At 40.4% G+C, this 21,233-nt stretch overlaps 5 protein-coding genes across 7 annotated transcripts; 3 read left to right on the forward strand and 2 right to left on the reverse strand.

Annotated features, from left to right (window-relative positions):
- LOC109485480 (esterase OVCA2-like) lies at window positions 1–3,515 on the forward strand. Its single transcript, XM_019789153.1, has 10 exons — window positions 1–54; window positions 298–320; window positions 571–641; window positions 979–1,059; window positions 1,356–1,474; window positions 1,677–1,689; window positions 1,937–2,002; window positions 2,251–2,391; window positions 2,704–2,763; window positions 2,914–3,515. Exons 1-10 carry the CDS (start codon window positions 25–27, stop codon window positions 2,994–2,996), a joined length of 687 nt encoding a protein of 228 aa, XP_019644712.1. The 5' UTR covers window positions 1–24; the 3' UTR covers window positions 2,997–3,515.
- A 54-nt stretch (window positions 3,516–3,569) lies between these two features.
- Window positions 3,570–6,687, reverse strand: LOC109485600. 2 transcript variants are annotated; one of them, XM_019789296.1, is made up of 6 exons: window positions 6,552–6,687; window positions 5,141–5,212; window positions 4,844–4,922; window positions 4,440–4,596; window positions 4,203–4,254; window positions 3,570–3,929 (listed from the first exon to the last, which is right to left on the reverse strand). In XM_019789296.1, exons 2-6 carry the CDS (start codon window positions 5,209–5,211, stop codon window positions 3,779–3,781), a joined length of 510 nt encoding a protein of 169 aa, XP_019644855.1. In that variant the 5' UTR covers window position 5,212; window positions 6,552–6,687; the 3' UTR covers window positions 3,570–3,778. The 2 variants fall into 2 exon arrangements, with proteins under 2 accessions (XP_019644855.1, XP_019644848.1); XM_019789289.1 differs by lacking the exon at window positions 6,552–6,687 and adding an exon at window positions 5,395–5,501.
- On the forward strand, window positions 5,596–9,237 carry LOC109485287 (bifunctional arginine demethylase and lysyl-hydroxylase JMJD6-like). The gene is made up of 4 exons (XM_019788802.1): window positions 5,596–6,279; window positions 6,891–7,026; window positions 7,459–7,588; window positions 8,111–9,237. Exons 1-4 carry the CDS (start codon window positions 5,615–5,617, stop codon window positions 8,194–8,196), a joined length of 1,017 nt encoding a protein of 338 aa, XP_019644361.1. The 5' UTR covers window positions 5,596–5,614; the 3' UTR covers window positions 8,197–9,237.
- A 263-nt stretch (window positions 9,238–9,500) lies between these two features.
- Window positions 9,501–14,742, reverse strand: LOC109485114 (uncharacterized protein C7orf72-like). Of its 2 annotated transcripts, XM_019788549.1 has the most exons (6): window positions 14,240–14,742; window positions 13,390–13,592; window positions 12,592–12,666; window positions 11,839–12,117; window positions 11,030–11,564; window positions 9,501–10,737 (listed from the first exon to the last, which is right to left on the reverse strand). In XM_019788549.1, the coding sequence occupies exons 1-6, from the start codon at window positions 14,347–14,349 to the stop codon at window positions 10,584–10,586; spliced, it is 1,356 nt and encodes a 451-aa protein (XP_019644108.1). In that variant the 5' UTR covers window positions 14,350–14,742; the 3' UTR covers window positions 9,501–10,583. The 2 variants fall into 2 exon arrangements, with proteins under 2 accessions (XP_019644108.1, XP_019644115.1); XM_019788556.1 differs by lacking the exon at window positions 12,592–12,666 and having other exon boundaries at window positions 14,240–14,731.
- Window positions 14,743–15,604: 862 nt separating this feature from the next.
- Window positions 15,605–20,321, forward strand: LOC109485130 (tektin-4-like). Its single transcript, XM_019788567.1, has 8 exons — window positions 15,605–16,068; window positions 16,553–16,709; window positions 16,951–17,074; window positions 17,344–17,414; window positions 17,857–18,000; window positions 18,270–18,492; window positions 18,644–18,798; window positions 19,226–20,321. Exons 1-8 carry the CDS (start codon window positions 15,813–15,815, stop codon window positions 19,440–19,442), a joined length of 1,347 nt encoding a protein of 448 aa, XP_019644126.1. The 5' UTR covers window positions 15,605–15,812; the 3' UTR covers window positions 19,443–20,321.
- Window positions 20,322–21,233: the final 912 nt, after the last annotated feature.

A 21,233-nucleotide genomic window follows, 5' to 3' on the forward strand; every position in this document is an offset into this window, starting at 1 on the left:
TCTCTAGATTTACATGGAACCAAAATGGCCGACGGTGGCAAAAAGTTGCTGAAGGTATATGCGGATTTGCGTCTCTAGTACTTCTAAACAACAAATGTCATGATGTTCTTCAGTTTGTTTACCGAAAGTGTATGAGTACAGTCCATTTTATGCAAATACTTGGTCTTTTTAGGCAATGACATGTTAGTAATTACATGTTGACGTCTCACTGCCCCCCTCCCCATGAAAAATCATGAGTTGTGTATAATATTTGCATCGCTGTTTAACATCACCTTTCTACATTTTTACACTTTTCAGGTACTCTGTATACATGGTTACAGGTAAGAAGTTTGTAATTTCAGCTTATGTTCTTCTTGTTGAAAGCTAGCTCTGCTAATTCCTGAACGTTCTTTTTTTGCGGTGGTATTATGAATATTTCTGGTATGTTATGTTTGGTTGTTCATATCCTGCAACAATGTATTGGAATTTTTGCATCACACGTGTACGTTAGAAAGTTGATATATACAGTTTGCCTTGTGGTGTACTAGAGAAATTGACATTAATTTTGACATCATTCATTTTCACATACAGACAGAATGCCCAAACGTTCAGAGAAAGGACAGGCGCCTTCAGAAAAATTCTGAAGAAGCATGCTGAACTAGGTAATTTGGCTCCCACCATCATCTCTGTACTTTACATGTTGATTTAGTATGATGATGTAAAGTTACAGAGTTATCAAAATATTGTCACTTCATAATCACTCTTGCAGTGTCTTCTGAACTGATAGTATATTGTCAGCATTCTGTCAACACTCAAGACAGTAACCGTCAGTAAGAGATCAGTCAGAATAATTCCTAGGAAGCATTATTACTTGTCAGTTGCATTAAAGTTGTGACAGTTAAGAATTGTGACTGAAATGAGACTGTCAGCAACTGATCAGTGACTGTCAGTACTAGTGGTTTGCTAAGACGTAAGAGTCTATTTGTTCTAACTTCATAGTGTTCATCACTGCACCACTGCCTGTCAAGCCATTGGAGAACAATGATGAAGAGGGGGGAGCGATTGGTGCCAGCAAGGAAGGTACATACGTCATCTGAATTTGCATTTTGCTTTTTATGATATTATACTTAAGTACATGAAAAATATAGATTCTTTCTGTATTAAATCACTGGATTTTGTTGCCTGTACGAAACATAAGTTGGGTAGGGGTATTGTATTTGCTAAGATTCCTAAGTTGCTTTAGATATTTGTCTATCACAGTGTACTTAGAGCGCTTTTATCTGCCTCTTAAGTTTAACAGTTATATCCTATAGCCATTCAAAGTATAATATGATGTTCCTATTATTCAAAGTAATAATATGATGTTTCCTTATTAGATCAGTATGGGTGGTGGTACTCATCGAATGATGACAGTTTCCATGCTCAGGACTACACAGATGTCTGCAAAGGGTTTGACCAATCTGTAGAGGTGGTGAAACAAGTATTCAAAGAACAGGTAAGAATGTGATGTAATTGTTGCTAGACAATTCAATAGTTTTGTTTACTTCTTTTTCATTTTTGTGTCGAAATGTGGAGACATTTGTCTTTTTTAATGGAAATTTCATGTCATCCTTAAGCTAATGACTTGCGCTGTTTATGTAAAACAATATTACAACTGACTTTTGCTTATTATTCTGTTCCATATATCATGAATGCAGGGCCCATTTGATGGTAAGTTTATCAGTTTTTATTGTCTTTGTATTATCAGTGTTTGATATTCAAATGTCAAATTGATATTGTATATGTAGAACTGCTGTTGTACTTAAGTATTTTGCCACTTTCTTCCTAACCTATAACTTATATATAAGGCAATGGAATCTGATGCTTGTGCTGATGCATTAAAAATGGGTACTAAGATAAATTCTGATATCAAGCGATATGATCATATTGATATACCCAGGTTTCTGTTTTTGTACAGGTGTTCTAGGTTTCAGTCAAGGAGCTTCTTTTGTGGCTATGCTTTGTGCACTCAGGGAAAAGAATGGTAAGTATTTCCAATAATGTTTTAGTACTATAACCTTGTAAATTTTTGTATTTGTATTAGCTGAAATCTTTCTCTGACGTTTATACTCTTTATTGAATGGTAATTATTTTATTGTATGATTGATGAATGTTTCATCTCAAGGATTCAATGGATTTACAGGAAGGCCCTCTGACATATTTTCACTGAAGACAGTGACCTTAAGTGAAGTTTCTTTTACACGATGTTAAGACCTTTTTCTTGTGTTTCAGTGGAGCCGTTTGCGTTTGACTTTGCCATCATGGTGGCAGGGTTCCGCAGCAGGTCCTCTCAGCATGATGAGCTGTACAGCACCAAGGTCACCTGTCCTACCCTTCATGTGTACGGAGACACTGACAGAGTTATACAAAAAGGTGGGAAACAACTTTGATGAACTGTCACAAAAGTTCATCTTTGTAGGAAGTTACATGTTAAAAGTTAAAACTTTCATTCCAACACAAGGGATTGTCCTCACCTTGAGCTTTCGACCAGTCACTCTGGTCTTCCTCAATAGACTCAACCACAATGGGGGCCAACATTGATCACCAGGTGAGAACAATCTCTTTGTGTTGGAACGAAAGTTTTAACTTTAAACAACTCTCATAAAACATTCACTGGGATCATGTATTGAATGCCTTTTCTGGTTAATGCTGTAAGCTTTAACTAGAATTTTTGTTTTACTTCAGAGATGAGTGTAGAGATGTTACAGTACTTCAAGGAACCTGTAGAGTTGAATCATCAAGGAGGTGAGGATGAAGTACTGTACTTTTCTTTTTGGGTGCTTTTGCAAAGATTAGCCTATAAGTGTATCTATTATTAAATAAGGCCATACATTAAATAATCCACACTCTCTTCTGTCTTGTCATGACTTAACCCACAAATAAATACCTTTTCAGGTCACTTCATACCAACATCAGCACCACAGAAGAAAGTCTACTTGGATTTTCTCAACACCTTTCTGGCTAAGAAAAATAGTTGAACCAAATATTATGTGTACTTGGTACTACTGTAGAAGTGCAGGGCTCATGGAGGGCTCATGAAGGATGTAGTTAAAAAAAAAAACTTTCCTGTCACGTAAACTGTACTGTAAATTATGTACAAGTTCTAAATAAGATATTTTGTGTGTTGTGCCGGCTGCATCTATCTATATGCTCTACTACATATTCTAGGAGATTGCATCTTGTTTGAAAAGTGTCCCCTTTATAAGTGTGTTGTTTGGCATATTCTATTTATGTGTGCTTTTGCATGCTCACCTGTAGCCTTCATGACATGTTCCCATGATGACAAATGAACAGACTGATTGCACTGAAGTGTATAATCGTATATTGAACCCATTGGGAAAACAAGAAACAAATTACAGTATACAATGCTTTAAGATGTGCAGACACAACCAAATGTCAGCCAGTACTGGCTGTTGCAAGCCCCAAAATGTGAACAGGAATGCTATTGCCAAAGACAGCAATTTATATGTATTCATAAATTATAGAAAACCAATTTCTTAACAGTGTTCACAATTAAAGTAGAAAAATTAAAAAAATTAAAAATTTCAATGTTCTTTCTACAGTATTCTATTGTTACATCTTCTGGGAAACTAGTAGAACAACAAGTATGCTGTAGTTAACTACATGTTCAAGGAAAGAGCCTCAAAAGCTATGGCCTATCTTTCTGAGTCTTTCCCATGATGTTGTAGCCATGCAGGACTTTCCAACAGTGATAGATTAGTCAACAACTATGTTAGAAAGCCTTTACTGAAAGGTGCTATTAGTTCTCCTGCTGCAGTGTCTGTGACAACATTTGAAGACGCTGGAGAAGACATTTCTTCTGTTCCTTGAGGTTTTCCTCCAGGGCCCTGGCCTCCTGCAGTAAGCTGTCCACACGGGTGGGGCAGAACAACTCAAACTGCTCACTCTCACTGGACAGGACAGAGGGAAGAGAAAGGATTCACTGGCAGGCTATGAACACTCTTTCTTAGCTGGACCTAAGCTAACTGGCTTCCTACTGACTACAAATTGGTACGTGGTCTGGTCCACAACTGAATTCATCAAAGACAACCAACATGAACTCCAAAATATTATTGCTCATAAAAACATGCCAACATTCTCCAAAGGCAAGATTAACTCAACATGTCTTTGAATTTGTGTGGTTCAATGGTTATTTCATGATTCAGCATACTGAAGCACCATACCTGAAAGCAACAGCCCAGTTCATAAACATCATCTTCATTTCTTGACCAAGTTCTGGGGGATGAAAATAGAATAACAGAAACTTAATGGTGCCCTTGTAGTAATACAGAGAAGTAGATGAGAAGGATTGTGGGGAGACAATGATATAGTATTGTGAAAAAAAATCACTTTTTCTATAGATCTATATTGGCAAAATGTGCTTTTTATTCTCTTTTCATCATGCACATAATTTTGCCCACCTTTATTGAGTGCTTTCATGGAGTCCATGTCTTCTGAAGATGACTTGCTGGACCCAGAGTGTCCATGAGGTTGATCAGCTGCAGGACTTGATGTGTTCCTGTGTCTCTTCTTGGTCACCTCCTCCTCTGGTCCTTTGGAAGTATCTGGTGTCACTTGCTTTTGAAAATATTGAGATACAAGCACATGGTTGTTTCATGTCTTAGATCAAGGAAGGTAAAAGTAAGCCTGGTTACCAACCCTATTTTAGCTGCCAAGTCTCTTTCCTCCTCTCCGGAGAGGGTATAATAAAAGAGTCACTCGGCAGCTAAAATAGGTTTGCTAAGCAGGCTAGGTAAAATATGTTCCTGCATTGTATTTTCTCAAAACTAGAGAAAGTAGGACAGTTAATTAAAAATAAGCATACCTTTGAATTCTTCCTTTTTAAGGAATGCTGTATCTCCTGACCACTCACACAACCATTCTCAGTACACAGATCTCCCTCTCTGAAGATGAAGCAACATCACAATTATTTTTAAGGCACCACGACCTGTACAAGGCAGACAAGTTGTAAAAGATTGCCATCATCAACTTTGAACAAATAGTACATAATTGTTACTAATATCAGATACCAATATCAGAACGTATGACGTGGTATACATAAAATTAGATAATCCCATTCTAATCACAATCACTAATAGAATTAGTTATATCCTCTCTTTACCCGTCAATTGAAAGAGAAAAATCAGGTCCAGTGAAGTCAGTAGTCTCCTCGCCTCCACCGCGCTGATTCATTCTGGTTAAAGAAAAAAAAAACAAGTTCTGTGACACAAAATTTCGGGATGCAATAACCTACTCACTACTAGTATTTTAGTTTGAGCATCAAAATAGCTAGCAGACGACATTTTGTGCATTTTGTTCACTATATGGAACGCTAAAGGGCTAAAGTATTTCTCAACATAAGCCAATGCACCTTACCTATCCCTTTGACAGAATTCCTGCTTGATCTTCTATCGAAGAGCTGCGTTAACCAATTCAACTCTTCAATCTGTTAATGTCGGAGAAAAGAATACTGTCCTTCAAACTTGCCAAACAACTAGAAACTTTGCCGCCATTGTCATCCGTATCACGTGATTTTAACTGACCAATCAGACGCGCCTGTTTGAGTTAATTGCTAGTTAATATCAACTAGGCCAAGATGGCGACCAGGAAGTCACGAAAAGACGACGCTGCGCCAACTGAGGAGAGAAACGTGGAAAATCTCGTTCAAGAGTTCATAAAACTGAAACAAGATGCCAAGAAAAAAGGACTGAAGAACGCGGAGGTCCGCGAGATATTTCTGGGGAGGAGGAAACCCTCGAAACGGGCGGCCACATGGGTGGTTCGTGTGGTTGTCGGGATTCTGTTTCCCTGTCTCCTCGCAGTGGGGCTACAGTTGCACCAAAACGACTTCGACCTGGAAAACCTGATGGAGAGCCTGACGTCGTCCCCGTGTGCCGTCGAATTCCCCACACTTCTGGATGAGATGACCAGGCCGATCGCTGACTGCAGCATGTGCAAAGGTATTCGTTCCGCCCCTGTTTTGGAGAACATTTCGAAAGAAGACTTCCTGCAAAAGTACGCCTACTCTGGTGTCCCTTTGCTGGTTAAAGGTGCAACCAAGTCGTGGACCGCCATGGAAGCCTTCAGTTACGAGTTCCTCAAGGACCTGTACGAAGGAACGGAAGGGGCACTGGACGCGGTGAACGATGACTGTCAGTTCTTCCCGTACAACACTGACTTTGGATCTCTGGAGGAGGCCTTCAACATGTCTGATGCCCGGTCGGAGCTGAGAGAGGGGGAGGAGTCCTGGTACTTCGGATGGTAAAGACAAAGCCATACGTATTTCCACAGAGGGTATTATTCAAAAATTGTGTGTATCATTTTGAAAATGTTCGAAACGTACCCAACTTCAAGTCGATGAGGGCATGGCCATGAGTATAAAAACATTTATGTACACAAACCATGGAAATAATTTAGAAAGTTAGAACAATATTCAAAATGTTGAAAATTATTAAGATTTGAAAATATTCATAGACAATGACACTCCATGTAGTTATTATGTTTACCTTTGCAGAAGAATAACAATTACATACCAGTCCTGTTTTTGTTCTGTCTCTTCTTCTTCAAACACATTTGGTCAATGACATGGGCCAGACACCTGTCACCATGTGGTAATTAGTGCTGTGGTAGACACCCTGCGGTGTCGGGTGCATTATGTAGCAGGACAGAGCTCGAGGGGCTGGTCACTATGTATTTCTATAAGAATGTGTTTTAGTTGAGCAGTGTGAATTAGTTGAGCAGTGGTTTGTTGGGTTAACTTAGACCATATGTGAGCAAGGTATAATTTATGTATTTGCTTTGCAAATGTTCTAATTTAGAATGGACTGTCACTCAGTCTCTATCCTAACAAAATTTATCTGACTGTTCCACAGGAGCAACTGTGACCAGACTGTAGCGTCAGCCCTGAGGAAGCACTACCAGAAGCCATACTTCCTACCTGATGACTCGGAGTCCAGTATTACTGACTGGCTGTTCATGGGCTGGTCTGGTGTGGGAGCTAGTATACATGTAAGGATAGTTGTGCTATTCATGATGTCCAATGTCAATAATGCACACATATGTTGTTTATGCTGTTATACATTTTTTACTAGTAGCACTCTTTTTAATTGAGTTGACAATAATAGTGTATGGTTACTGTTACTGTTTGATAATTACACACCAGGAAATTGTTACTCAAGCTAATAAGTAGGTTTGAAAACTGCCAGAATGACCACCAACTACTTGAATCTGTGACTGAAAAAATCTATCCATTACCTGGATGTCTAACCTTCATCGACATAATGTACTGGTATATGATGCAAGTCAGGTGCTACTGCCTCAAGATTTTTTAACACCTGCAGTTTCATTTTTACAAAAAGAATAGTAAATCTATTATCAGTTGGTGTACATTGAACTGATAACAAGTGTATTTTTGTCTGACTGCTTGTGTTTCCCCTGTAGATTGACCATGTGGACCGGCCGTCCTGGCAGGCCATGATCCTGGGGAGTAAGACCTGGACCCTGATCCCCCCTCCTGAGTGTGAGGATGTCTGTTACACCTTCAACATCACCCTCAACCAGGGAGACATCAGTGAGTGCCAATATCTCTTGTATTATTTTAAAACCCATATTTACCACCAATTACAGACTGGAATTCTTGTATAGGACTGTTCAGCCATAGCTGCAGCAGTAGAGCTTATATTATGGATTAGGATTTTACCATGGTCAATATATAACTTAACAGTCCCAATAGAACATGTGATAGTTAGCAGTTGTGATAACACATTGTAGGTACATATTTATTATACTTGTACCAAAGCAAGACTTATATATTGTACTTCTAGCATGAGAAAGAACTTACTTGTCAAAAATGTATAAAAAGTCAGATGCTACTGCCTTATACTAGTTATAGATGCCTTTTCAGGTGCATTTTGGCCCAACTTGTCATCACAGCAGCACTTCATAATCAGAATACCAGCTATGTATTAAGTGCCATGTTGCCTGTCAGTCTTTTATGCCATTTCCTGAATGCTCTATCCTTAGAAGTGTAATGAATGTAGTTTTCTATAATTACTAATGGTTGTCTGATTTTCCACCTCTCCTCCCATCACAGTTATAGTGGACACAAACCAGTGGTTCCACAGCACCTACATCCACCCAGGACAGCTCAGCCTCACCATTGGCTCTGAGTATGATTGAATCACAGACCACAACCAATCAGGGTCTGCGAATAGCAGCAACTCCTGGTAGGCAGATTATCAAAACAATCCATTACATTCATCAATTCAGCTATTTTGTGTGGTTCATTTTTACAGTGAAAATGATATGGCTTGGAATTGGTTCTGCAACAGGTTGTTACAGCTATTGGGGGGGGGGGGATAAATGAGATGAAAGTAGACTGCTTTTAGGAGCGTTAAAATATTGTACTACCTTGCTTCTCTTAAAAGATTATGTCATTGAGTGAAAATTCTTTGACTATATTTCTGTGCAATTTCTAGAAAAAAGACTAAGATAATTCATAAATGATATTTTTGGCCAAGGCCTGTTGTCACTGATATTTTGAATGATGGAAATATCTCCTTGATGCGTAAGATTTAATGGGGGACAGGGGGAGTACACGTGCAGTAGCAGTGACACGATGTCGATCTTTTAAATCAAATTTTAAAACCGTGTTGCTATGACAGCACAACATTATTCACTTACAGTTTTACTAGAAAATAGAACCTTAAATATTATATGCTGCTTTGTATAAGTTTTACATGGTGTCTGCCAGGTTTTATCTAAGGTTCTGGTACCATATAGCAAATGACAATGATGAGGATGATGATAGAATCATGGCAATTACTTACTAGCATAATGCAAAATTGTAATGGTGGGGTGACAGGTTTTAAAAGCAAAATGACATGGATATGATTTTATACAGAAATGATGTTGTGATTAAGTCTGCAGTATGATAGTGAAGGCTATTACTTTGTAGTGAGTACATCATTTTCTTTTTTGGCTATAACTGTAACCGGAAAAAAGATAGGGCTCTTTTTTTTTGCTCTTATCATCATGCAACTTGTGTGCTTTTGTGAAAACTGCTGCTACTATGTCTGGCATCTGAACAGAATATTTTTTCACTTTTACAACTGAAATGGGAAATATTTCTTAAGAGGATCTATATATTGTTTTAAAGGAAACCAGGATGGAATTTATATGTAGTTGGAAGGAGCTTATTAAAGTTTATAAGAAAAGCAATGATAAAGTTGTTACCTTTTTACTGTGTCAAATGTAAGGAAATATATGTAGGGGGCAGGCACAGGCTCAATATTCTGCATTATACAACATGTTTTATATTCTTTTGTTTCCAGTTGTTAACAGTTCCTTCTGCAACCATCTTCACACACAAACACATACATACATACAGGCACAGTCACAAACACACACACACACACACACACACACACACACACACACACACACATATATATACACAAACACAACAAAAAAGCAGTTTTGTGAATGTAGTGGAGTGCAACTTTATTGGTGCAAACCTTAGAAAAAATTTCAACCTAGTAAAAGTGAAATACACATTATGTACAATATCTATACAAACTCTTCTTACATGGCCATCCACTGCAAACCAATTGACACTGGCAAAAATGGTCTCCCATGAACATATCTGTATGGAACATCAAAAACAGTAAAAGTCTCAAAACACTTGGAACTGGTGAGCACTGTACACAATTGGTTTAGCAGCAATGAACACTTGATATTTTACATTACAGTTAAAATCCAGCTCTCCAGCTCTGTAATGTTCTGCCATTTTAAACATTCAATACTTATCAAACAGTAGCAGCATGAACTTTACCTTCTCCCTGCTAAAGAAGCCTGTTTGCAGGAAGAGGGTTTAACAACATGATACATGTACAAAAAAAACATTCTCTCAAAGTCAAGCCTCTTCATTTTCATTAATTATAAATCATAAAAAGTGTCAACTTTGTCAAAGACAGTATAGATATGTCAATTGCTTATCACTTTGACACTTCAAAATATCTTTTGTCATTTCTATTACCTCTCTTTTAAACCTATCTATATGCAAAGTCAAGTAAAATTATCTTGATTATGAATAAAAGATGACTCCAATATGTCTTACATGTAATACTATCATGTTCTTTGTAATATCATGTGGCATTTTGTGTGTGCCCCTTTTCCCTCCCTTTAAAACAATGCCTATCTACCCCTATATTACATGAAATACAATGTAGATAGCCCTTTAGGTTTTTGTGAAAAGCAGCAATTTTTACACTTTGACCAGACCTCTTTTGTCTTGCTAAAACCATGTCCAGATCTACGTTACCATCCATTTCCCGCTATAACTGTGCTGTAGAGAGATCCCACGCAGCAGCCTTCACAACCCCTGCTTTACCTATTGATTTAGTTCGTCAAACCAAGGAGCTTGGTCGAACTTGCCTAAGCTGGATGTTTCTAACTTAGGGAGAGGAGAATATGCTGCTTCAGTGAGCGTTAATTCAGCGCCCAGAAGTTGTCACTTGCTCAGCCATGCACTGAGCAAACTCAAAAATAACTTGTCTGTGTGAGTCCTAGTAAGCAGAGACTGCTGTTGGCAGTTTGGTGATGTCGATGTCTTGTCTCTCCACCTTGTTGAATGGGTTGAATGGCGGGACAGTGGTGACCATGTTGGACATTGTGGACATGTGCTTGTGTTCTGAGTCGTTCGGTGAGTATGGCATCCTCCTGCATGAGGCATGAAAAAACATATCAGCATTTCATAGAAGTCATTTCAACAGCAAAGTTTAAACAGTACTACACTTGTTTTTATTTGGAAGTGTGCCATGTTTATTATGTGTATGTCTCATCTGACCAGCACAAATCAGTTGTAAACACTGTCCTGCTATTACAGTTACCTTAAAGTTTATTTTCTATTACAGTTGTAAAGCTGCTTTTGCAACTGTATGAAATCCAGAAGGATAATGTCGATGCACATTCTCCACAAGATAAAGTTGTTTGTAAATTGATGATGACTTGCCTGTGTTCCCGTGCAGTTGTAGGCATCTCTGGTTTGCCCTGTTTGGGAGGTGCGTGAGCGGGGTGTGTGGCGAGCCAGTGTACGCAGCCCTGGTACCCGGGGATGTTAGGTCTGTGAGCAGTGTCCGTGTACCGCGGCTTGCTCAACCTGAGGACCGTGATTGGCTGATACGCGGTGTCGGGGTAGTCCTTGTCCCCGTATCCGGGAAGGTGCCCGTCGTAGTACGGGATGTGGTTGACCTTCTTGGAGTGGCTCATGAAGGTGACTGGCCTGGCCGGGGTGAAGTTGTCCCTGTGCTGGAACCAGTCCCAGGCCCTGCCCAGCCGCTGCCACTCCTCTGCCCTGGGCATGTACCTCTTGTGCGTCGTGTGGTAGGAGACCTGGTCAGGCTGGAGCTCCAGTGTGCCGGTGGGAGGGCGAACCTTGTCTGGTAACTTCTTGTCCCAGTCTACCGTCTCGTACGCGCTCTGCTGGGACGAGGTGTACATGTACTTCCTGGCAGCTTGGTCTCTCCATCCTCGGCCATTCTGATCACCTACAAAACAGAAAAAAGCAGAACTCCAGTCAGAAGCTCTGAGGAAGGCATCTGATAGACTTCAAAATGTAAGCAGATGACAGTCATTACTGGATGTGAAAAAAATCACATCCTGAAATTGGGTCATGGTTAATAACATACCCAGTTTGTTTGATGTGATATTCTACCGTGTATTTTGTCTAATGTATTTCTCTTTTGGAATGTCTTTTTAGAATATTTTTGTAGGGTCTATACATTTCTATCTGTTATCTTCATATGGATTATTGCGTCTTACCATCTAGTGTTGGTGGTCTGTTCTCCTCGAACCAGAAGTTGTGTGTCTGTAGATTCTCAGGTTCCCTGGGCGCTCCCTTGGGTACCCTGGACTGGCTGGTCCACCCCCCCAGCCGGGCCCTGATGCTCACGTCGGGGATACTCCGGGCATTCCACGACCCCGCCGGCGCTGACTTCGGTAACGTGTCCACCACGGTCCTGGAGGGAGGGGGTACGGAGGCGGGCTTGGCCATGTTGGGTCGAATTTCGTGTTGGACCATGGAAGGCATCTGATGTCTCCCTGGAAATGCGTGTAGATTTGTGTTAACAGCATCGGTTGAATCATAATCATGGTGTGAAGGTCTTACACTTGCATGCAGTTCTCTGTTCACACAACTAGGATGCATTGAACTGTAGAGTAAGTATACAAGTAAATATTATCAAGGCATGTCAGTGGAATAATGCCACCACATTTACGTGGCAAACTAGGACTGTCTGTAGACTTGTCCGCTTTTCTTTTCAATGTCTTTCATTTCTCACAGACATTACTAGTTCACAAAGACTGTACAATAACACTGTTCAAGTGAAACCTTGTCACGTTTGCTGTCATCAGATTTCCTTACCACATAATACCACTGGCATACCTTAATATAGTACACTGACAGTATATAACAATGACGAGCTGCCATGCTCTAGATATTATATATAATATCACCACTATACACACACCAGTCCCTCCACCACATAACCAGCCTATCAGGTCATAAAGACAAACCATAAAAGTTGATCCAATCCTCAAAATCATCCCCCTGTACTTCTGCCTCCCAGGGCTGACCAACTGGTGGTAGAACTGTGGACATCAGTATGTTTTCAGCACCAAGGTTAGTAACACATGACACTTTCTGGTAAGACATCAACATTCTTGTCAGTGATTTGTATGCAGTGGCCTGGAACTTGATGTACTACTAGTATGTCATGGCTGTGGAGTCTTATTACCTATCTGCCATTCATACCTGCAACTTAGTACAAGAATGAAATGCTTGAAAACCAATCAAGGTATGTTGAATACCATCAAATTAGGTCATCTGTAGAGATTCATTACATACATTAGCATCAGCCTTGGCTAGGGTACATTTGTACATACACTAAAAACACTGGTAACTTAGTAAGTATTGACTGTCTGAGTAATACCTAATTGTTTTTGGACATTGCAATTCTTTTAATCTCAGTGATTCAAATATTCACAAAAGCAATGTTATTTCCAGATGGAGAAACACATTAGAAGTTGTTGGATGTTAGAACACAATGACTGCTGTCTCCTTGGAGATCATATCCTATACAATACAGTGACTATGCCTTCAAAAGCAACACCTGCCATCATTCAATATATCCATTCACTTACTGTGACAACATGGGATGTAAAACTGTTTCCTGTTGCCATTATTGTTGACTTAATCAAAACCTAAATGCAGTTACTGCGACAGGAAGCACAATCTGACAAGAAGTGAATGGTTTAGGTCAGTATAGTTAGCAGTTATTATGTTTTCTGGGTTGTGTAGTATTGTCAGTATACCTGTGAGTCTGTCCACCTCAGCTGCAGGGCTGACAAACATGCTGCAGGGTTCCAGGATGGGGATGTTGTCCCTCATGGGAGCTGCAGGATATCCGCCGTGCGGCGCAGCAGCGTTGGGGTTCCACTGCTGGTTAGCCTCACTCCGCAGCTCCTGGAAACTGTCCACGTCTGCACGCCCCTTCAGCGTAGGGAACTTGGAATGTCTGGAAATGTATATAGATTTATTATATTTTACTATCATAATGACTGTGGTATGGTTTATGATCATATTGCACTACCTGCACTTGTGTCTGTAACAGTATCCATGGATATATGGAACACATCAAAGTGATCAAACATATTAACCATGTTTCTTGTCAAGTTTTCCCTCCATACAGTTAACATTCACACTGAAGAAAAAAGAACAGCAACTATATATGGTATTTGTATAGGGTGGTCTGCCTACACTGCAAAATGAATGAATACCATACAGGTATAACACGATATGCTGTGCTGGATTCTAGATACATTGCACATTAATGTTGTAATGCAGATGGGATGCACAGTTTTAATAGTCCTGTCTAATGCCAAGGAAATGATTATGAAAAGAGGTCCAGTTTTGCTTCATAAATCGAAAAACAAAATGTCATATTGTATCTGTTCACACCATTTTGTTAGGTCAGTTAAGAAAGTAATTCGTACCATGCAATCACCTGGCAATGAAATGTTAAGGTACCAATGGCAGGAAGACATTACTACTAGTCGTATTATTTAAGAGGAAACGTCCATCGAAAAGCAGGATGTATGTGAACGACTAGAACTGTTTACAATACCCGTCTCTCCTTAGTGATTCAAGCCCGTTCATTCTCACCTGAGTCTCCGCGCCAGTTCTATCTGCTGCACGGCGTTCCCGCCGGCGTTAGGGTCCGGCATGACCAGTCTGTCCAGCTCCGGACGCGGCCGCAGTCCTGACTCCGTCATTTTCAAATTTTCCTTCCGTCCAAAAACCTGGCTTGAAATGTACAAGACACGTCCTGGGGCTGACTGGAAAGACCGGTGGGAGGGGGGGCTATAAAACAGCTTCGGTGCTTCTTCTGTTTTTCTCTGACCACACTGTGGCTTCTTGTCGAATTTACTAGATAATCTCAATGGTGGAAAATAGAACGGAAAACTCTCCGTAAAATACGGACACGCGAATGTTTGAAACGAAAGCTGACGCTCTTTCCGCACCTGTTAGCACGTATAGCCCAGCCTGTGTTGCGCCTGTCCCACACCGGGAAGCGTCTGTTGCTAGGCCGGTTGCTAGGCCCCGCAGGTGAGGTGTGTTGTTTGTATGTACAGCTCTGCGTGGGTCAGTGACAGGCGGTTCAAAGTTCAGAGTGTCGCGTTTGCCACTTATTTCACGTGTACAATGTACTAGTATATGATTTCAACTCACGGAAGGTATAAAGATTAGCAATGTTGAGTTAAGATTGATATTCTGAGAAATTTAAAATCCAGAGAGAGATATACTCCACTGAGTAACCAACAAGCTGAAGAGAAATGCTTTGTTTTGTCCACAACACTTGTTTACTGTTTTAAGTCGCCAAGAGGATTAATTACAATGGGGATACGCTCTTAAGGGGGAAGCGATTTTCTTATCAAACTCCTTAGAACCACTTAAACGCTCGCGTAGTGAGTCAATTGGAGAACTGAGAAAGGTTTAAGTTGTTAAAACGTTACCGGTGCGTTTGTTAGTTACACCACAGGTCAATTCAAGCAAGGAGGGTCAAGCATTGGATACACGGTATATACCGCACGACAGATCATCAGATGTACATATACAATTCATAGACCAAATACGAACACACGCTTAAGATATATGTATCGGTGTATTGTTTACAACAGCAAGGAAATGATATAACGTTAACGTTAATCAAGGAGGTACAAGACATTCTTGGCCATTCGTCTGTGGACTACTATATAATGTGCGTTGCTTTGCATGTAGAAATGGTTACAAACCATGGCGAAATTTAGAAAGTATTAAAAGATTATATGTCGGCGCCATTACAGTAATTAGCACAACGTTACCATGCAAGCTCATTATAAGTAACGTAATCGTTTTGTTTATATAAACCTTCTACCAACCGAGCACTCTCTATCGCCCGGGGCAGACACCATACCCCGGAAATGCAAATGAGGCTACCATCAACCAATGGGGTTCGAGAATCGGTGTCAGCTGTTTGGCGCGTAACAGTGAGAACAAACGTAGCTATGGTTACCGTACACAAACCGTCGGTAAATGCTTGGTGTTGTCTAGGGAGAGAGCGAGTGTTTTTACCGGCCATTCAATCCCTTTTAGACGGAGTATTTTGAGCTGGCGTACTGCTTGTGAGCTACATCATCCTCCCCAAGCTTTACTGTGAATTCTAGATATTTTGAACGAGTTCTAAACCGCAGGAAACATGTCGACAGGAGCGTTGCTACTCTCTCGTGAGCGGGACCCGCCCAAGCCCGTAGCCGATTATTTCAAGACCCAGACGACCCACGCGGATGAGATCGCGGCCCAGGCCCAGGCCTCGGCCGGGCTGGCGACGGCTGGCTTCCGTACGTCCAAGTACAGGCCTGACGAGTGGCACAAGTCCAACTACGACAAGTACTACAAGGCCTTCGCCGACAGGGATATAGCCGAGAGACTCAGACATGAGTCCAAACAGCTAGGTACTGCCGCCATGTTCTTTCCTGTCTTCATTCTTCTGTGCAAAATTATGTTTAAAAAGACACGACTGTTCTGTTAAGTCAGACTAGCTTGTGTGAAAACTCGATTTGCTCGGTGTTAATTCCTAAGTTGGAAGTTAAGGGCCTAATAACAATGACCTTCAAGCAACATGGTATTCAGAAACCATAGCTGCCAATGATCCTGAGCCAATGCTACACTGGTCTTTTTCTATATATCCTACATACTTGGTCTATCTTGTATTCAATAGGTAAAGTGTAACAGAGCACTGTCATTCTAGGTGCATTGCTTCATGAATATAATAGTTTCTGTTACAGTAGTAACATTGAAACTACCATGATAGATAAACTTCAATATGTACTAGTACTAGAATATCTTAATAACATTTGATCTTGTATTGAGGGTAGGAAAAACACCAGTGAACAGTCTTACATCATAGTTAACAACACCTTTACTTTGATCCTCCAGCCAACACGACAGAGGCCATCACCCAGCGTACGCAGGCTGACGTCACCAAGAAGCTGGGCGAGCGTATGCACGACATCACCTTCTGGAAGTCGGAGCTGAACCGCGAAATTGACGACGTGATTGCGGAGACAGACCTTCTGTTGGCTCAGAAGAAGAGGTAGGCATGATTGTACATTTAACACATACTAGTGTATGATTTACATGTTCAGTGGCACATTTAACCCAACCATGTCTACAGATAGAATAGGCACAGTTCAATGTCATTGTCTTTGTTCTAGAATATACAGTGGTAGTGCTATTTCCTGGTAATAGGACAATAGGAATGGCATTCTTACTTCAGACTGCTTTGTTGGTACGTGGATGTACATGTATACTGAAGGTTGTTTTGGTTGCCCCAGGTTGGAGAATGCCCTGTATGCCACCGAGATCCCCTACAAGATCTCCCTGGACAACCTGGAGAGCCGCGAGCGCAGACAGGGCGTGGACCTGGTCAGGGACGAACCCGAGGTCGAGCTGGTCAAGGTCAGGTTCACCTCTATGTTGTGACCTCTAACCTTTAACCCTCGCAAACTGGCATGAATTTGGTTGCTAGTTTGGAGAATGGTTTTGACGCACTGTTCTTGTCTTGTATATATTATCACATTATATATATATGTGCCTAGGGCCAAGCAGTGAGAGTTCCACCCTGGAAAAAAGAAATATGAATAGATATCAAATAGTCTGAACACATGTACAGTCCTGACATGTTCATCCACATACTGACTGATGTTCCAACCCTGTGTTGTCTGTAGGAAGTGGAGATCATTAAGAGTGTGCAGGACCTGTTGAGAAGAACACTGGAGCAGACAATCAACCAAATCAGGTCAGTTCAGTTGCCATGACAATGTCCACTTCAGCACAATTGGTGCTCACTTTCATAACAAAAGAATTGAGAGTTCAGACACGTGCACAATTCACACATAATTAGATCCATTTACAGTTGCTATACAAAGTTAATAATTTTTTTCACCTACTATTATGTACACAAAAGGGAGAATTTGGTTCTGAAGCAGTCTTTTTGTAGAATGATTAAAATACAAAAAATGGTTACTCAAGTACATAACTGAATAAATTTATAAAACTGTCAGATGTTTCAAGTAGCATCGGCTACAGAATCTGTGGTTGAACAGGTAAAATCATTAAAGCATGGCTACCCAGAAGTAACATAGTGACATTAGAGCAGATCTGATGCAAGCAGTACTTCTGAACACAATACTCCTCTCAAAAGTTCCCAGTCTAATCTGTGTATGTCTGTATTTCTGCAGGAATAACCGGGATGCTAAGCAGAACCTGGAGATGGACTGGAGTGACAAGAAGGAGGCTCTGGAGATCGACGACAAGTGTGCCCGTCTGAACAACCAGTCCACAGACATCGAGTACCACCCCAACACTGGGCAGTGGCAGGAGTTGTAAGTATAATTCTCATCTCAAACTGTCAAATGTTTACACAAAAAGGATTGTGAAAGTTTGGGAAAATAATTTCAGAAGCACGAAAGTCCAAGAATATGACAGCATTTCTTTCAATATGAAATTTAAAAAGATTTGCTACCCCTTTCATCTCTTTAAATTATTATTGTATTATGCTGTCATTTATTATAAACATATCATTTACTGTCTTAGAAAAGAGACCTTGACAATTTTGTTGAAGCACGTTGTCTAATTGCCCAATTCTCGGCAGCTCCTCCACCCCGGAGACCTGGGCGCAGTACAGCCACGATAACATCGTGCGTGCGGAGCAGGAGAGGATGGCGTCCATCAACCTGCGCGCCCTGATCGATAACGTCATCTCAGACACGTCCACCGACATGCACGAACAGTGCAACACCGTGGACACTGCCATGGCCAAGAGGCTGGAGGAACTCAACGATGCCAAGGCCAAACTGGAGAACCATCTACAGAAGGTATGTGTGGAGAGCTTCTAATTTTTTCATTTTCAAGCTAAACATAATGTATTGCGAATAGCCTCAAGATTGTAGCCTCAGAGCTTGCAATCATTTGACAGGCTGTTTGTTAGACAGAAGTCTGATTTCCATTGTTTGTTTTTTCCCCCAGACTCTACAGGAGATTGCCTCTCAGGAGAAGAACATCGCCATGTTGAAGCAGGCCATCGCAGACAAGCGGCCGCCCATGCAGGTCGCTCAGACCCGCCTGCACCACCGCACCGCACGGCCCAACGTGGAGCTCTGCCGCGATCCCGCTGCTGAAAGGTGAGCATTGGATTGTTTTTTTAGTCCTTTAATTTTAGCTTTTCTACCTGGTACATAATTGTGAGATTTAGAAAGCAACATAAATGTACATTTTATTTCACTGGACATGGATGAAAACACTGCCAGATAACTCACCTTGTATTGAAATCAAGCCAATTCTAATGATATATTTTGTTCTGCTTTTTTAAGACTATATCTACCTTTTACATCTTGTAGTGAGTAATAATACAATTTGCCCTGTAAGATTTCTTCTTAGAATAGATGGTAGTATTCTGAGAAAGCAATTGCCAGCACGATTTTTGTACTAGTATCTCAAAATACTACTGCCCACAGTTAGGTTAAAAAAAGTTTTTAAAAACACTGAGTCATGATCTGTGGTATTATGCAAGGTGAAGCTAAAACATAACATTCCTGTCTGTCCCCCCAGGCTGCTGACTGAGGTAACAGAGATCACAGAGTCTATCGAGGCTCTCCAGAGGAAGCTGGAGAATGCCGAGGCCTCGCTGAAGGACCTGATGGACACACGCATGACGCTGGAGAAGGAGATCGCCGTCAAGTCCAACAGCATCTTCATCGACAAGGAGAAGGTGTGCCAAGTCCGCACACGCTACCCCAGCATGATGAAACTCACTGGGTACCAGTAAACAGAACTTAGCATCTCGTTGGCTCTGTGTGGATACCGACAGAGCTGACTTAGACAGAAAGGAGCATTATGTTGGCTTTTTGTTGATACAGATGCTTCACAGGGGGACTTAATGAAAGAAACAGAGAGAAAACAGTGGAATCATGTGAATCATTATTAGACATCACTGCTCTCTCAAACCCTATGTATGAAATTGATTATGGAAAATTTCTTTACATTGGTACTGTATGTATAGAGACTTGCACATTCCTTTCTCTTAATATATATATATATATATATCACAAGAGACCACTAAAGAATTCAAAAGTAGATCATAGTCATGGATGGTTTTTCACCAGTTCTATAGTTGTAAAACTCAAACCGAGTAGTTTAAATGCAGCTTCTTCTAAAAGATTTTTGGAATTCTCTTGTGAACTTCATATATTGTATATATAAGAGGTGATTTGAGAAATATGTTATGGTATGTTGAATGCTGACATTTTATTGACAGTTTTGTGATTTTGCTCATGCATATACTGATGTGTTAAGTAGTCTTAATAATTGTTTTCCATGGCACTGGGCAATGAAATAAATCAATGTAGGCTACACAGCACAATTTCACAGGATTAATGATTTTTTAAGAAATGTAAATTTCTATGGAAATAAATTCCATTTGAGTGGATCATGTTGGAATATGAAGAAAATCATTATCAGTAGAACATCATAATCATGATTGTTACCAATTATATGAAAAAAGTACAATCCCGCACAGTATTCACACATGGTAAGAGACATGGAATTCTATTAAAGTTTGTGTGAAAGACTGGAATACATGTGGAGATATTTGTGGGGGATTTTGTTTGTCTTTGCTGTATGATAATGCTGCTATGTTTATTTTTGTGCCAAGACTGAATATTAAACACTCTGCACAACAATAAACACAACTTGCATTTTTTTGTATTTACTGTTGATGTCCCAGCAGTGTACTTCATTACAACATAAATCACATGTAGAGTTATTTTGTGGCGAAAGCAATGGAAAGGTAAAAAAAACCTAAGGAGTCATTTTTAAATTCATGAGCCTCTTTAGCATCACCTGCACTAGAAATGAAAAACCTGATAGCTCAATAGTAAGAAAAGCTTCAAGATCAAGAACGCTAGCAGGGGAGGGACTACATGGACCTTTTGGCACATGGGATCGATAAAGTTCATTGGGTTGTATTGATGGAGTAGGGCAGGCAACACACCTATAAAGGCAGAACGTTGCCCCCCACTTCTTGTTTCATCAATTTATTTGATGATGGTGTTGAAACCTTGGTGGTTTAACAGAAAGTGTACACACGACCATTTCCATGGGCAACAAGCGAAGGAAACATATGATTTATGACCTAAGCATTAAGGTTGTCAAACAATTGTACTTCTTGATTCTAAATGGTTGCGTTTTCAACATCAAGCTCAAGTAAATCTAAACATTTAAAGCCCCTTTACGAGCCTTTTGCGATTTCCCCACTCCCGATCGCGAAAAGGTCGAAATTCGGAACTTTGACGGTCCACGCAGTTTCCTGGAGGCGGCCGGGAGCGGTATTGCAGATTAGGCTCTCATAGGGTATTAAGTCCCGACTTGTAAAATATGAAAATATACACGACATTAGGCTTAAAGCTAGTGAAGGCTTTCCCAAATAGGTTCAGACATATTCACAAACATCTTGTTTAATAAAACGTGATGGGAGTCTGCCGATTGATTACTTAGAAACATTTCTCAGTATAACTGATATCATTCAATTATAGTTTTAGTAACAATAAAGAATCAAGTT

This window comes from Branchiostoma belcheri, unplaced genomic scaffold (assembly GCF_001625305.1).
Source record: "Branchiostoma belcheri isolate BF01 breed outbred unplaced genomic scaffold, Haploidv18h27 scaffold11, whole genome shotgun sequence".
Lineage (NCBI taxonomy): Eukaryota > Metazoa > Chordata > Leptocardii > Amphioxiformes > Branchiostomatidae > Branchiostoma > Branchiostoma belcheri.